General features: G+C 41.2%; 1 protein-coding gene across 4 annotated transcripts in view; it reads right to left on the bottom strand.

The window, feature by feature from the left end:
• Nucleotides 1-14,241, bottom strand: part of LOC125463218 (tyrosine-protein phosphatase non-receptor type 12-like) — a 117,847-nt gene that overhangs the window by 58,568 nt on the left and 45,038 nt on the right. For all 4 annotated transcript variants that reach the window (XM_059654579.1, XM_059654581.1, XM_059654580.1 and 1 more), the window contains exons 2-4: nt 5,764-5,872; nt 4,259-4,335; nt 2,530-2,625 (exon numbers count right to left, since the gene is read on the bottom strand). In XM_059654579.1, coding sequence (XP_059510562.1) covers nt 2,530-2,625; nt 4,259-4,335; nt 5,764-5,872 — 282 coding nt within the window. The remainder of the gene's footprint in view (nt 1-2,529; nt 2,626-4,258; nt 4,336-5,763; nt 5,873-14,241) is intronic.

The following is a 14,241-nucleotide window of genomic DNA, read 5'->3' as shown; positions in this document are numbered from 1 at the left end:
TTTGGGCCTAGACCCTTCAGAGAGGGGGATGGAGAGAGGGGGATGGGGAGAGGGAACTGGAATAAATAGGGAGAGAGGGGGAGGCGGACCGAAGATGGGGAGAAAAGAAGATAGGTGGAGAGGTAGGGAGGGGATAGGTCAGTCCAGGGAAGACGGACAGGTCAAGGAGGTGGGATGAGGTTAGTAGGTAGATGGGGGTGTGGCTTGGGGTGGGAGGAAGGGATGGGTGAGAGGAAGAGCCGGTTAGGGAGGCAGAGACAGGTTGGACTGGTTTTGGGATGCAGTGGGTGGGGGGGGAAGAGCTGGGCTGGTTGTATGGTGCAGTGGGGGGAGGGGACGAACTAGGCTGGTTTACGGATGCAGTAGGGGGAAGGAGAGATTTTGAAACTGGTGAAGTCCACATTGATACCATTAGGCTGCAGGGTTCCCAGGCGGAATATGAGTTGCTGTTCCTGCAACCTTCGGGTGGCATCATTGTGGCAGAGGCCCGTGATGGACATGTCATCTAGAGAATGGGAGGGGGAGTGGAAATGGTTTGCGACTGGGAGGTGCAGTTGTTTGTTGCGAACTGAGCGGAGGTGTTCTGCAAAGTGGTCCCCAAGCCTCCGCTTGGTTTCCCCAATGTAGAGGAAGCCACACCGGGTACAGTGGTTGCAGTATACCACATTGGCAGATGTGCAGGTGAACCTCTGCTTAATGTGGAATGTCATCTTGGGGCCTGGGATAGGGGTGAGGGAGGAGGTGTGGGGACAAGTGTAGCATTTCCTGCGGTTGCAGGGGAAGGTGCCGGGTGTGGTGGGGTTGGAGGGCAGTGTGGAGCGAACAAGGGAGTCATGGAGAGAGTGGTCTCTCCGGAAAGCAGACAGGGGAGGGGATGGAAAAATGTCTTGGGTGGTGGGGTCGGATTGTAAACGGCGCAAGTGTCGGAGGATGATGCGTTGTATCCGGAGGTTGGTAGGGTGGTGTGTGAGAACGAGGGGGATCCTCTTAGGGCGGTTGTGGCGGGGGCGGGGTGTGAGGGATGTGTAGCGGGAAATACGGGAGATGCGGTCAAGGGCGTTCTCGATCACTGTGGGGGGGAAAGTTGCGGTCCTTAAAGAACTTGGACATCTGGGATGTGCGGGAGTGGAATGTCTTATCGTGGGAGCAGATGTGGCGGAGGCGGAGGAATTGGGAATAGGGGATGGAATTTTTGCAGGAGGGTGGGTGGGAGGAGGTGTATTCTAGGTAGCTGTGGGAGTCGGTGGGCTTGAAATGGACATCAGTTACAAGCTGGTTGCCTGAGATGGAGACTGATGGACCCACCACACCCGGCACCTTCCCCTGCAACCGCAGGAAATGCTACACTTGCCCCCACACCTCCTCCCTCACCCCTATCCCAGGCCCCAAGATGACATTTCACATTAAGCAGAGGTTCACCTGCACATCTGCCAATGTGGTATACTGCATCCACTGTACCCGGTGCAGCTTCCTCTACATTGGGGAAACTAAGTGGAGGCTTGGGGACCGCTTTGCAGAACACCTCCGCTCAGTTCGCAACAAACAACTGCACCTCCCAGTCGCAAACCATTTCCACTCCCCCTCCCATTCTCTAGATGACATGTCCATCATGGGCCTCCTGCACTGCCACAATGATGCCACCCGAAGGTTGCAGGAACAGCAACTCATATTCCGCCTGGGAACCCTGCAGCCTAATGGTATCAATGTGGACTTCACCAGTTTCAAAATCTCTCCTTCCCCTACTGCATCCCTAAACCAGCCTAGTTCGTCCCCTCCCCCCACTGCACCACACCACCAGCCCAGCTCTTCCCCCCCCACCCACTGCATCCCAAAACCAGTCCAACCTGTCTCTGCCTCCCTAACCGGCTCTTCCTCTCACCCATCCCTTCCTCCCACCCCAAGCTGCACCCCCAGCTACCTACTAACCTCATCCCACCTCCTTGACCTGTCCGTCTTCCCTGAACTGACCTATCCCCTCCCTACCTCCCCACCTATACTCTCTCCACCTTCGGTCCGCCTCCCCCTCTCTCCCTATTTATTCCAGTTCCCTCTCCCCATCCCCCTCTCTGATGAAGGGTCTAGGCCCAAATCGTCAGCTTTTGTGCTCCTGAGATGCTGCTTGGCCTGCTGTGTTCATCCAGTCTCACATTTTATTATCTTGGAATTCTCCAGCATCTGCAGTTCCCATTATCTCAGTTACTCTGTAATGCAAGTTAAATTGGGGCTATAAACAGTTTTGCTACAAGTTACATTCTATTTTCATTTATTTCTAAGATGTGGGTCTTGTTGTTTCTGTCCATCCCCAATGGGCACTGAGAAAGTAGTGGATGAGCTGCCTTCCTGAATCATGCAGCCTGGCATTTTAATCAATTGTATTGAATAAACACAAAAAAAAGGAAACAGACTGCCTTTAAAATTTTCAGGGCAATTTTGCTCCTAGTTAGAGTAACTGCATCTTTCAATTTATTTTAAACACTACCAATTATGTTAAGTTCAAATTCTGTCAACCAAATGAAAGAAACCACTTACTATAACTTTGTATTCCCAGATCATCCTCCAAAAGTCCAGGACAGAATTTGCTAGTGGGCCTTGGGTAGCTATGTATGATCTTGGCCCATAAACTCCCTAGAAAATGACAGGAATGTAGATTTCATCAAGTTTCTTTTGTAAAGTGATACAAAATACTTGACTTTCTAAACTATCAAGATAAATGTTCCAAGAATATATGTGTATGATATACAAACCGGGCCAATATTATTACATAAAGTTACTAAGTATGCATATACTCAATCTGAAAACTGAAACAATAAATTCAATTTTCCATATCTCAATTAAAAGTAGTACATTTTTGACTCATTCATGAGATTTTAATGGTGCATCAAAATTCAGTTTTAACATTTAACCACATACAATTTGTTCCATAAGTTCAGGGCAAAAAAGTAATTTATTTGATGCTGGACAATATAGCTCTATGGCATTAAGCTTCAATATTGCACATCAGCAATGTCAGTGACTTTGGTTAGAGGAGAATTCCAAGAATGAATTATAACGTGTATACAGAGTATCCTATAGAATATACAAGAGGTTTTCCTTTTTCTTTAAAAGGTGGAGGGCTTAATGGCAACACTAAATGCAATTGTTTCTTTTAACATTGATTTGGTTTGTTTTGCTCTGCTGATTTTTAAATAGTAAATTTACTCCCAACTTTGGGCTGTTAGGCCAGGTTCAACTTATTTAACAAACAGACACCAAAAGTTCTGCACAAGTGAACAAAGCAAATTACTGGATGCAAAAAAAATTACATATTTCATCTGACTGATCCAAGCAGGTAACAGTTGCATCCATTCCAGATCACATCCTGCAATAGGAACTAGCATGCTTTAAGGGGAAGGAGAAACAAGAGGAGTGAAAACTATGGGAACCTCCACTGTCTTACATTCTTAAATTCAGGATATAAAATTATAGTCACAAAACAATTTAAAAAAGCAAAATATGGATGGAGGAGACATAACTGAAAACACTAGTATTTATTCAGGCAGTATCTGTGGAAAAAGAAACAAGCTAGCATTTTGGGTTGATAACCTTACAACAGTGTGTTCCAATGAAAGGTCATTGACCTGAAACATCAACCATTTGTTTCTCCAAAGATGCTGGCTGATCTGCTGCCCATTCCCAGGATCCTCTCAAATACGAAACATCATTTGTGACAATTGAACAAAAAGCAGACTGAGATAACCCTATTTCCATTACACATTCATATACTGAATTTCCATTCTTAAATAATTAACAAGAAATGCAAACTGAGCCAATTCTCAAAAGGCTTGGAGCCATAGTATAGAACAATCCTCCGCTTGATATTATCAGCAATCTTCTCCAAAAGGCAATAATTTGGCCAGTATGGGAAATACTAAAATGCAAATCAAAATTGAAAGTGTACATAATCCTAAAGAAAAGAGAATTTCATGGACAGTAGATGACAGTGCTGTAGGCATCTTGAGTTCCTGGTGTACAAAACATTATTCCAACTCAGTGCGTCAAACAGCACAAAAGGCTGCCATTAACTTATCACTGTGAAGCAAAGTTTTGTGGGAAGTACTGTTGGCTGTTAGTCAAAACCACAGAAAACAAAAACCAACTTTAAACATAAGCCCCATAGTAATTACAGAATGTCTTCATTCAAATACTAAAACAGTACACTTGTCATGCAACATTGAACAATTTTCTCCTCTAAATAAAATGCTGAAAGTTCAAACATTACCTTAATAAAATTTGCATTGATATAATCTGAATCTTGATCTGAAATTTTCAATGCAAGTTTCACCCTGCTATGGTCAACTGCAGTGAGGAAAAGAAAGAGAGAATGAAAAAAAGCTTTACAAATGTTAAATAAGTTAATACAACACATGTTCAAGTACCATTAAAACAATCTCTAAAAGCCACTCATCCCATTGACATTCAAGCTATTGATGAGAAAATACCATGCAAACAATTGGAGAAGTCAGGAGCTGATGAACGGAACCTAGACTGTAAGACTGTTTAAATGATCACATGAAGCAACATTTAGTATCAAAAAACTCCCATGACAGTAGAATGCAACATTTTAAGCTGTCAATAGAAACAGAAGTTATGAGAAAATTCTAAAAGGAACAAAATAAAAATTGTTACACTTTTGCCAGTACCATAACATGTGCACAACTGTAATAAATACCTGTATTTGCTGACCGCCGCTGGCTCCCAGTTAAGCATAATATTCCATTTTAAAACCAGTATCCTCACTATCAAATCCTTCCAAAGCCTCACCCTAACTCTGCTATCTCTTTCAGCCATAATCTCTGGTGCTTAGTCATTTGGGCGCAGAACTAGAGCCTTGCCGAAAACAAAGCATTTTGCTAAAGCTCTTGGTCGTGTACTCACCAGAACAATTTGAGAAAACCGAAAGCCAAGTGGAAACATTTATACAAGTAAGGGGAGAGTTAAGTAATAACTTAACATGAGGAGGCAAGAGAACTTTGTGAACACACAGGAAGCTTCATAGGTATTAATACCTAGGGTTCCGTCTTTGTAGACAAAGAATATGCGCGCAGTCTGATCATGTTTCAACTGATCAAAATAGAGGACAGCCATTCACTGGTTCATTTCTAAGAGATAGTACCTTGACCAGAGAAAACCTGCCTAGTTTACAATTTAAACAAAGCTTGGCAGTTGACTATCAACCAGTCATCATTAACTAGTGCGTTCACCACAGCAATGCCTCCACCAGAGTCTACTAGTCAACCAATAAATGCTCAAATTCGTTGGAAGAAAACTTGTTGTTACGCACTGACTTTAATACTTCTTGCAAATTAAAGATGACAAGGATGAAAATCTTCAACAAAATGTAACTTCATTCAGCAATATCTGACATATTATCTACATTTCTTTAAAATCTGACATCTTGGGCATTACCAATTATAACCATCTCAGCACTGGTGGTCCTGCTCTCAAATGCCAAGATTGCTCCTATAAACCTCTCCATTTTTGCTCACTGAACATACTCAAAAATCTCTTGGACCATGCTTTTGATTATTTGCCATAATATTACCTTATCTAGTTGAATGTCAAATTGGCTTGCAATACTCATGGAAAGGCCTTAAATATTTATCAAAAGCGCTAAGTGAATTCAAGCTGTTACAAAAAACCAATTATCCTCAAAACCACCGGAACATTCTATTCATACAAAGCATTCAATTACTGTTAAATTTCAAGAAACAATTAAAAACTTACATGGCAAGATGTCTTTATATCGGTTCTTTTTAACATTTTCTTCCTTTTCTCCAATGTTTGTGGGGTAGATCTTTTCAGTCCTATATTTAGTTGATAGTCTTCTGAGTCGCTGTTAAAAACAAAAAAAACTAAAAAATTCAATACTTACATAATTTAATAAACTGACAGAAAATACAAAGCATGGCTCAATAATAACACGACATGAAGGCATCTAGAACATATGATGACACTAACAGGTTAGAACCATAAAGACAGTTGTTAGTTTTATTTGCCTACTTGGAAAATTCTTTGTAAGTATTACAATGCTCATGTTAACTTAATGTCTTAGTCATTGACAAGGTCTGGGCATCACTGGTTAGGAATAGAGTTACTCTCCACCCTAACTGCCATAGAGAAAGGAATAGGGCTGCAGTCCTTGGGGTGTAAGGGCAACCACACTGTTTTCAGGAATCGAGTTCCAGAATTTTGAACCAGTACCAATGAAGTGATCTGATTTTTCCCCTCAATGGTAATGTCAAGCTTCTTGGGTTGTTACAGCTGCGTCACCCAGACTAGTGGGGAGCATTCTATAAAGTCCTAGCTTGTGACTTATAGATGGTAGACAGGTGGTGGACTCAAGACAATTCCTAGCCTCTTATCTACTCTACCAGTCACAGTTCACTTTCTAGTCAATGGTAACCCCAGGTGCTCAGAGTGGTGGATTCAGTTATGGTGATGTAATTGATTTTATACCATTTCTTGATATCACATGGAGTGAATCTGGGAAAAAGAGAGTCCCAGGCTGAAGTCCCACCTACTCCAGAGGTGTGTAATGAATCTCTGAACAGGTAGATTAGAAAATATCTACAACTTATACTCTAATATCCAGAACCAACATGAGACAGATAAAAATTGCCAAACATAGCAGACAGCACACCAAGTAGAAGATCCAGTTTAAAAAAAATCCTATGGATTTTCCAGTCACCCACCCAGCCAGGTGACAGACTCTCTGGAACACCAAATCTCAATTTTGTCTCCTTTACAAAAGGGATTCCAGCTCATTTTCGAAGATTACCCATCAGGCTCTCTCAAAAAGCTGCTCCATTATGGGTTGCCTCAATAAACTTCATATCCACGAACTTCAATCCTTTGCTTCTAGCCTACATTCTAGCGTCTTCTCACGGACAAGACTCCAATTCTTTCACAGACAGCTAGCTTCACACTGCTGACACCATCCCAATATTGCTCCAAACTCCAATATCATTCCCGGAGCGTACACAAGGAAATACAGGTCTTCAATCTTTACCCACAAAAGCAAGTAAATTTATTAAGACAATGAAATGGCATCAAAATCTTCGGTTGTACATTGGTTCTGAAATTATTGGGCTTCAATTCCCAGAAGACTAGGCTTGACTTTTACACAAGGTAAGTGAGAAACTGTTTATTTCAGGCTAAAAATTATGATTTAGCTTTCATGCAAGATCAACATTTACACAAGCAAATATGTTAGCAGAATCTCTGGAACTAGACGATAACTTTTCATAACTGCTCTGCTGGAAGTCTGGCTGTACTAGATCTATAAGAATATGGAAATCATGCATCGACTCTTCAACATTAACTGGAATCATAGCTTGGGACTGGGTTTTCAGAAGACTAATCTCAAAAACTAATCTACACAAGCACAAGGAGTACTTTAGTGGTCAATCATACAGTGCAATAGATTCAACCCCAGCACCAGTTTCATATATACATATAAACAATGAAAATTAGATACTCGAACAAAGTGATGCCAAGCACTGTCTTCTGAAACCACTGAGCATCTATTATCATTGCTTGAGGCCCAGGACACCACACTGAATTAAATTTAAATCCATTTTAGGCTGACTCATACTTTCCACACTGTGGGTAATCTAATCTAATCTAAAGTTCCGAAACACACATGCCTATGGCTTTTTGCTGTAAAAACAGTAAATGAGCAATGCCAGAAAATCCAAGATAAGGCTAAAGGAGTGCCATGTGAAAAAGAAAGGGTTCGAGGGAAAAGCACACTCATGCCTAATGAAACAACAATACTTTGGAGATTTATTCATTATATTGTTAAAAAATGAAGGTTAAAATACAAAATGCAAATAAATTGTTCACAGACATTACAAAGTCTCCAATTTCTCTATAATAGCATAAAATAGTCAAAGACATGCAATTTTTAAAATCAAACAATAGCACTGAAGACTGGGACTCCAAGACTTGGCCCTTAGCCAAGATGAGCCAAAGACACTAAAAGAGGCATCCACCTCACATTGTGGAAAACTGCCCTGTCCACAAAAAGCAAATTCAAGCCCACTAGTTATTGCCCTAGTTCACACTCGAAGAGCTGAAAAGGCATCATGGATAATGCCATCAACTCGACAATAACCTGCTCATTGACATTCAGTTAAAGTTCCATTCTGCCCATTCAGCTCTTGGCCAGTGGCTAGTGGAGTGCCTCAGGGATCAGTGTTGGGACTGCAATTGTTTACAATTTACGTAGATGGTTTGGAGTTGAGGACTCCGTGTGGTGTGTCAAAATTTGCAGATGACACGAAGGTGAGTAGTAGAGCAAAGTGTGCAGAAGACGCAAAGTCTGCAGAGGGATATAGATAGTCCAAGGGAGTGTACTCCATCTGCCAGACTTCTGCCCAATCTTGATGAGTGTGAAGTCATCCATTTTGGTAGGAATAACAGCACTCTGCTGTGCAGAGGGACTTGGGTGTCCCTGTGCATGAATTGCTGAAGTTGGGATTGCAGGTGCAGCAGGTAATTAAAAAGGCAAATGGAATTTTGTCTGCCATTGCTCAAGGGATGGAGTTTAAAAACAGCGAGGCTGTGCTGCAGCTGTATAGGGCCCTGTTGAGGCCACACCTGGAGTACTGTGTGCAGTTTTGGTCTCCTTACTTGAGAAGAGATATACTAGCACTGGAGGGGATGGGGAGGAGACTCACCTGGTTGATTCCAGAGTTGAGAGGGTTGGATTATGCCGAGAGACTGAGTAGACTGGGATTACACTCACTGGAATTCAGAAGAATAAGGGGAGATCTTATAGAAATGCAAAGATTACGAAAGGAATAGATAAGGTGGAGGCAGAGAGTTTGTTTCCGCTAGCAGGTGAAACTAGGATTAGAGGGCATTGCCTCAAAATAAAGGGAAGCAGATGTAGGAGTGAGGTCAAGACGAACTTCTTCACCCAAAAGGTTGAGAATCTGTGGAATTCCCTGCCCAGTGAAGTGTTTGAAGCGACATCACAATGTTTTTAATGCAAGGCTAGATAAATTTTTGAATAGTAAAGGAATTAAAGGTTATGGTGAGTGGGCGGGTTAAGTGGAGTTGAGTCTCAAAAAGATCAGCCATGATCTTATTAGATGGCAGGGCAGGCTCAAGGGGCCAGATGGCCTACCCCTGCTCCCAGTTCTTGTGTTATATTCCATGAGTTCCTCAGGTAGCACCCTCGGTAAAAAAGTGTCTTCAGCTGCTTCAATGCGCTTCCCTCTATCAATTTCAAAACCAGGGATTTGCAAACTCTGGCACCATTTGCAACATCTCAGATACTAAAGCAGTCAATGTTCAAATACAACAAGACCAAGTCAATAATCAGGCTCAGTTGCTAAGTGACTGAAGTGCCAGTCAATGGCCCTCTCCAACCATCACCCTTAACATTCAGGGAACTCTCTGCTGAATTCTCCACTAACATCATCAGGGGTTACCAGCAATGAAAAGACAAACTGAGCTAGCCATGTACACACACCAATTACAAGAACAGATTAGAGGCTAAGAATTCTGTGGTGAGTAATTCACATCCTGACACTTCAAAGCCTGTACCTTTGAAGAAGGTGGACAATTAGGAGTCTAGTGGAATTCCCAATTTTTGCCTGAATGAGTTCAGGTCACAACACTCAAAATATTTAACACAACACAGAGTAAAGCCCACTCGACTGGCACCCCGCCACCATCTTCAAAGCACAGTGGCATCATCCACAAGATCCAGTGCAACAACTCAAGGCTCCTTGGATAGCACGTTACAAGCCAGTGACCTCAGCCATCCAAAAGAACAATGGCAAAGACATATGGGGATAGCAGGACTTGTACATTCCTCTCAAAACCACTTATCATGCTGACTTGGAAATATAATCAATATTCCTTTACAGTTTGTGGATCAATGGAAACGTCAAAGGCCTGAAACATCAACTTTTGTGCTCCTGAGATGCTGCTTGGCCTGTTGTGTTCATCCAGCTCCACACTTTGTTATCTAGGTAGCTAAACTTGTTGAATTTAACCAAAGTAATAACTGAATATGTACACTCCACATATGTCCCTAAAAATAGGGACATCCAATCAGCTTAAAATAGTCCCAAAGATGACTTTAAAAAAAGCTATAGGAAGAGACTGCATGTTTAACCCAAAAGGAGGGAATTATCACATTAATTACTACTGTATGTAATTGCAGACTTTTGTAAAGTTGTGACAGTAACCTGCCCCCTCAAAATAATCTCATGGCATGGAGTTTATCGTATGGATGCAAATAGCAAAAATATAGCTAAAAATATCTGGGCACAGTCAATTTTGCCTAGCTGACTTTGCCTTTTTCTTTGCAGATTCATCACCCCGAGCACACACAATCACTCATGAATCGGGGTAATGAGGTAATGCAAGAAAAATTAGCAGTATATTTTTCAATGGTCAAATTGATATTGTCACAACATGAGCTATTCTTCAAACTGATCAGGTTAATGTTTTTCATGTGACTTTTATCATTAGCTTCAACTGATCCTTTGTTCTTTATAAGCTTTATATGCAATCAACTGAAGCCTCATTGATGTGTCTGCTATTTAATTATCAGTAATTACATCAGTAGGCAAAACACACAGCTCATGTTTCAATCCACTACAGGTGCAGATGATCAATGTTACACAACTGCAGCCACCTGTTTCCTGGGCAGTGGGTGGGCACAATGTGAAGAACACTTCTAAATGGAAGCAATTAGTGGAAACTCACCATGCTGACCTATGACATGACCCTATTGTGAGAGGAGGTTGCTTTAAATAAATAAACTTTTTAAACCAGACTCTAAAGGCTGTTGATAGCTGGGTGCCACAGTCATGAATACTCTTTTTTTAAATTGGGCTACCTTCAATACAATTTCACTTGAGCACACACTATGATATCACAGAAATCCTAGCCCTAGGAATATACATTTCAAGAATACAGTCACAACGTGAGCCCCCATTATTTCAAGAATATGAATTTCTCTTTTTTTTGGGGGGGGGGGCTAAAGAGGGAGCTCTGTAGCTATCATATCAGGGAATCTCAATTGCTGACAGAATTTTGATTTTACTGTTTGGATGCTGAGACGTCTGAATTTATAACTAGATGATGCATTCAACCCCCAATTTTGCAGATGCTGGTTTCCTGTATTATGTAATCTAAACAAGTTTAAATTGACTTGGTCTTCCATAATGTGCTTACTAAAACTGACATTTACCATTCTGCATTTTCACTCAAATAGTTTAGTATTTCAGCAATTTAATGTTAACTTTCAACAAAATACAATGCTTTATAGCAATAAGAAGTTTTAATTCAACGTAAAAACAAATGCTGATACTCTGTGCAATAACAATTTGAAAAGTCTAAGAAAACCAACAAGGTTTTATGCACAAATACACAAATTTTTCAGAATCTCTGAAATCACTTATGTACATGATGCATTCTGACATATACCAGAATAGAAAAAATACCAGGAGGACAAGAGCATATCGAACTTCAAGCCTGCTCAGCACTTTCATGACAAATCTTAAAAGATCCTAAGAAACAGGAACAGGAGTTGGTCATTCAGCATGTTGAGCCTGTTCCACCATACAATAGGATTATGGCTGATTTGATATTCCTCATATCCACTTTGTCTTTTCCCTGTAATCTTGGATTCCCCTGTTAAGAATCTCTCACACCCTTGAATATTTACATAACTCTGTCCCCACAGCTCTCTGTGGCAATGGAGAAACCTTCAAGAGAAATTCCTTCCCACCTCACTTGAATTGGCACTCCTTTACGCTGGAATTATGCCCGTTGATCCAAGATTTTCCCATGAGGCAAAATATCCTCTCAGCATTTAGCCCACCAAGCCCCTTAAGAATTATCCTTGTTTCAAGATCACCTCTCATTCTTCTAACTCTAACCTGTTTAACATTTGCTCATAACAGTCACTCCATACCAGTGGATCATCCTAGTGAACCTTCTCTAAACTGCCTCCAACAAAACAATATCTTTTCTAAATTAAGGGGGCCAAAACTGCTCTCAGTACTCCAGATGTGGTCTCTCCAACATAATGTACACTTGTAGTAAGACTTTCTTACTCTTCCACTCATCCCAAAGGATAATTAAGGGCCAACATTCTACTAACCTTGCTAATTGCCCACCACACCTACATGCTAGTTTTGTGCTTCATGCACAAGTATGTTTGTGTTGCAGCTCTGTCATTTTTTTAATTTAAATAATACTTTATTTTGTTCTCCTTTCCAAAATTAGAATCAGAATTACTCTTTATAGCCAAAATGAACAACTTCCCATTTTCCCACATCATATGTTATTTGTCAACTTTTTGCCCACTTAACCTATCAATATCTCACTAAACTGTTTGTACCCCTCTTTTAACCCGCCTTTCCACCTACTTGTGCTGTTTGCAAATTTGACTGCAGTACATTCACTTCCTTCCTCCAAGTTATTATTTTTATATATTATATATATAAACCCACCAGTTACAGGTCACCAACTTCTAAGAATTACCCCTTTCCACCACTTACTGTTTCTGACATGTCAGCCAATTCCCTATGCATGCCAAAACACTATATCCATTAGTGGGGTCTTATGACTTAATCTTTGTGAGGTACATATCTATTCCACCCTCTCTATCCAGTCCAGTTGAGTCATGCCAAAAATTCAAGTAAATAAAGTTACAATTTCCCCTATCATGAAGCCATTTTGACTGATTAGATGAGGATTTTTCAATTCTGCAATTGCTTCTTTAATGATAGCCCAAATTGTTGGGAAACATTGGAATCAGCTTATGATTTTTGTCTCCCTTTTCAAAAAGGGGTATCACACTGGAAGTTTTCCATCCCTCCAGTACTTCTCCAGAGTCCCAAGTAGTTTTAGAAAATTAAAACCAATACATCCACTATCTCTGTAGTCACTTATTTTAGGATCCTAAGATACAAGTCATCAGAGCCAAGAGAGTCACTCGTCTTTAGCCCCGTTAATTTGTCTAATACTACTTCTCCAGTGATGATCTCACTTAATTCCTTTCCTGTATTTTATAATGTAAGAGATGCTCAAACTATGTTCCACCGTCATGGGCTTAAATTCCACTTTCCCATTAATTCTCCCTGTCTTTCGGTTCACTGAGGCCAGAAACCTGTCTATTCTACCCATATATATATATATTTAATGACATTTAATGTTAATTCCACAAAATACAGTGGTAAGGCACCGATGAAATTATGCATAGTTGCAGAAAATCTCTCCCCTCCTTGGTATCTCTGACCTCCCAGTGTCCCTCCTTCAAGGTGTCAGCTGTGAATTAGTTAGTAGCACTCTTGAATTTAGAACCTTGTGAGATTCAGAGGCAAATCCCATGTCAGAATTTGAGCATGAACATCAAGGCTGATAGTCATTCATTCAATGAGTATGATCACCCTCCTAGAAAGTTCTGTCACTGTCATGGGTTCTGCAGATATTTGCACAGATTATTAGCGGATCCTACACAGCCACATCCTCAATGATACATTGTGCGTGTGTTTTTAGGTGGTGGAGTTGGTCCTTGGCCTTGAAGTCACTGGCATACCCTCTTCCAGTTCCTTTTCCGTATTCCCTATATACAGGAGCTTTTTCTAGACAGTTTCTTCCACACATAGACATCTATGTTGCATTTCTTGAGGAGAGCATTCAGGGAGTGTTGGGAATGCTTCCTTTATCATCGTGGTATTGAAGTGCCTTTTTAGAGCTGGATGATGATGATTTGCTTTGCAATCAGAACTCCGGCATCCAAAGCACGTGAACAACCCAGTGACATCGGGTTTGGATTATCAAAGTCTCAATGCTGCAGCTATTTGCCCCTTCAAGGATGCTGATGTTAGTACACCTGCCCTCCCAGCTAATGCAGAGAATCAGTCTCAAACTGCATTATGGTATTTAAAAGACTGAGGTGTCTCTGAATAGCCCAAGTTTCAGAGCCATAAAGAAGATTTGGGAGGATGGCTGTCTTATACACAATGATTTTGGAGTCAGCATGGATATCAAGGTCAAAGACGCTCATTCTTAGCTGTTTGAAGGCAACACTCTCAGATTGGGTGCCATGTCAGAGGTCAGGCAAGGATGCATCACCACCACCATTCTTTTGTCCATTTTCATCTCCACTATTTGTCATTAAGAAGCAGTTTCCCAGCAGTGTGAACGTCTACATGATGAACAAAGACT

This window comes from Stegostoma tigrinum, chromosome 25, assembly GCF_030684315.1.
Source record: "Stegostoma tigrinum isolate sSteTig4 chromosome 25, sSteTig4.hap1, whole genome shotgun sequence".
NCBI lineage: Eukaryota > Metazoa > Chordata > Chondrichthyes > Orectolobiformes > Stegostomatidae > Stegostoma > Stegostoma tigrinum.
Note: the sequence above shows the minus strand (reverse complement) of the source record. Positions and strands in the feature narration are given on the sequence as shown.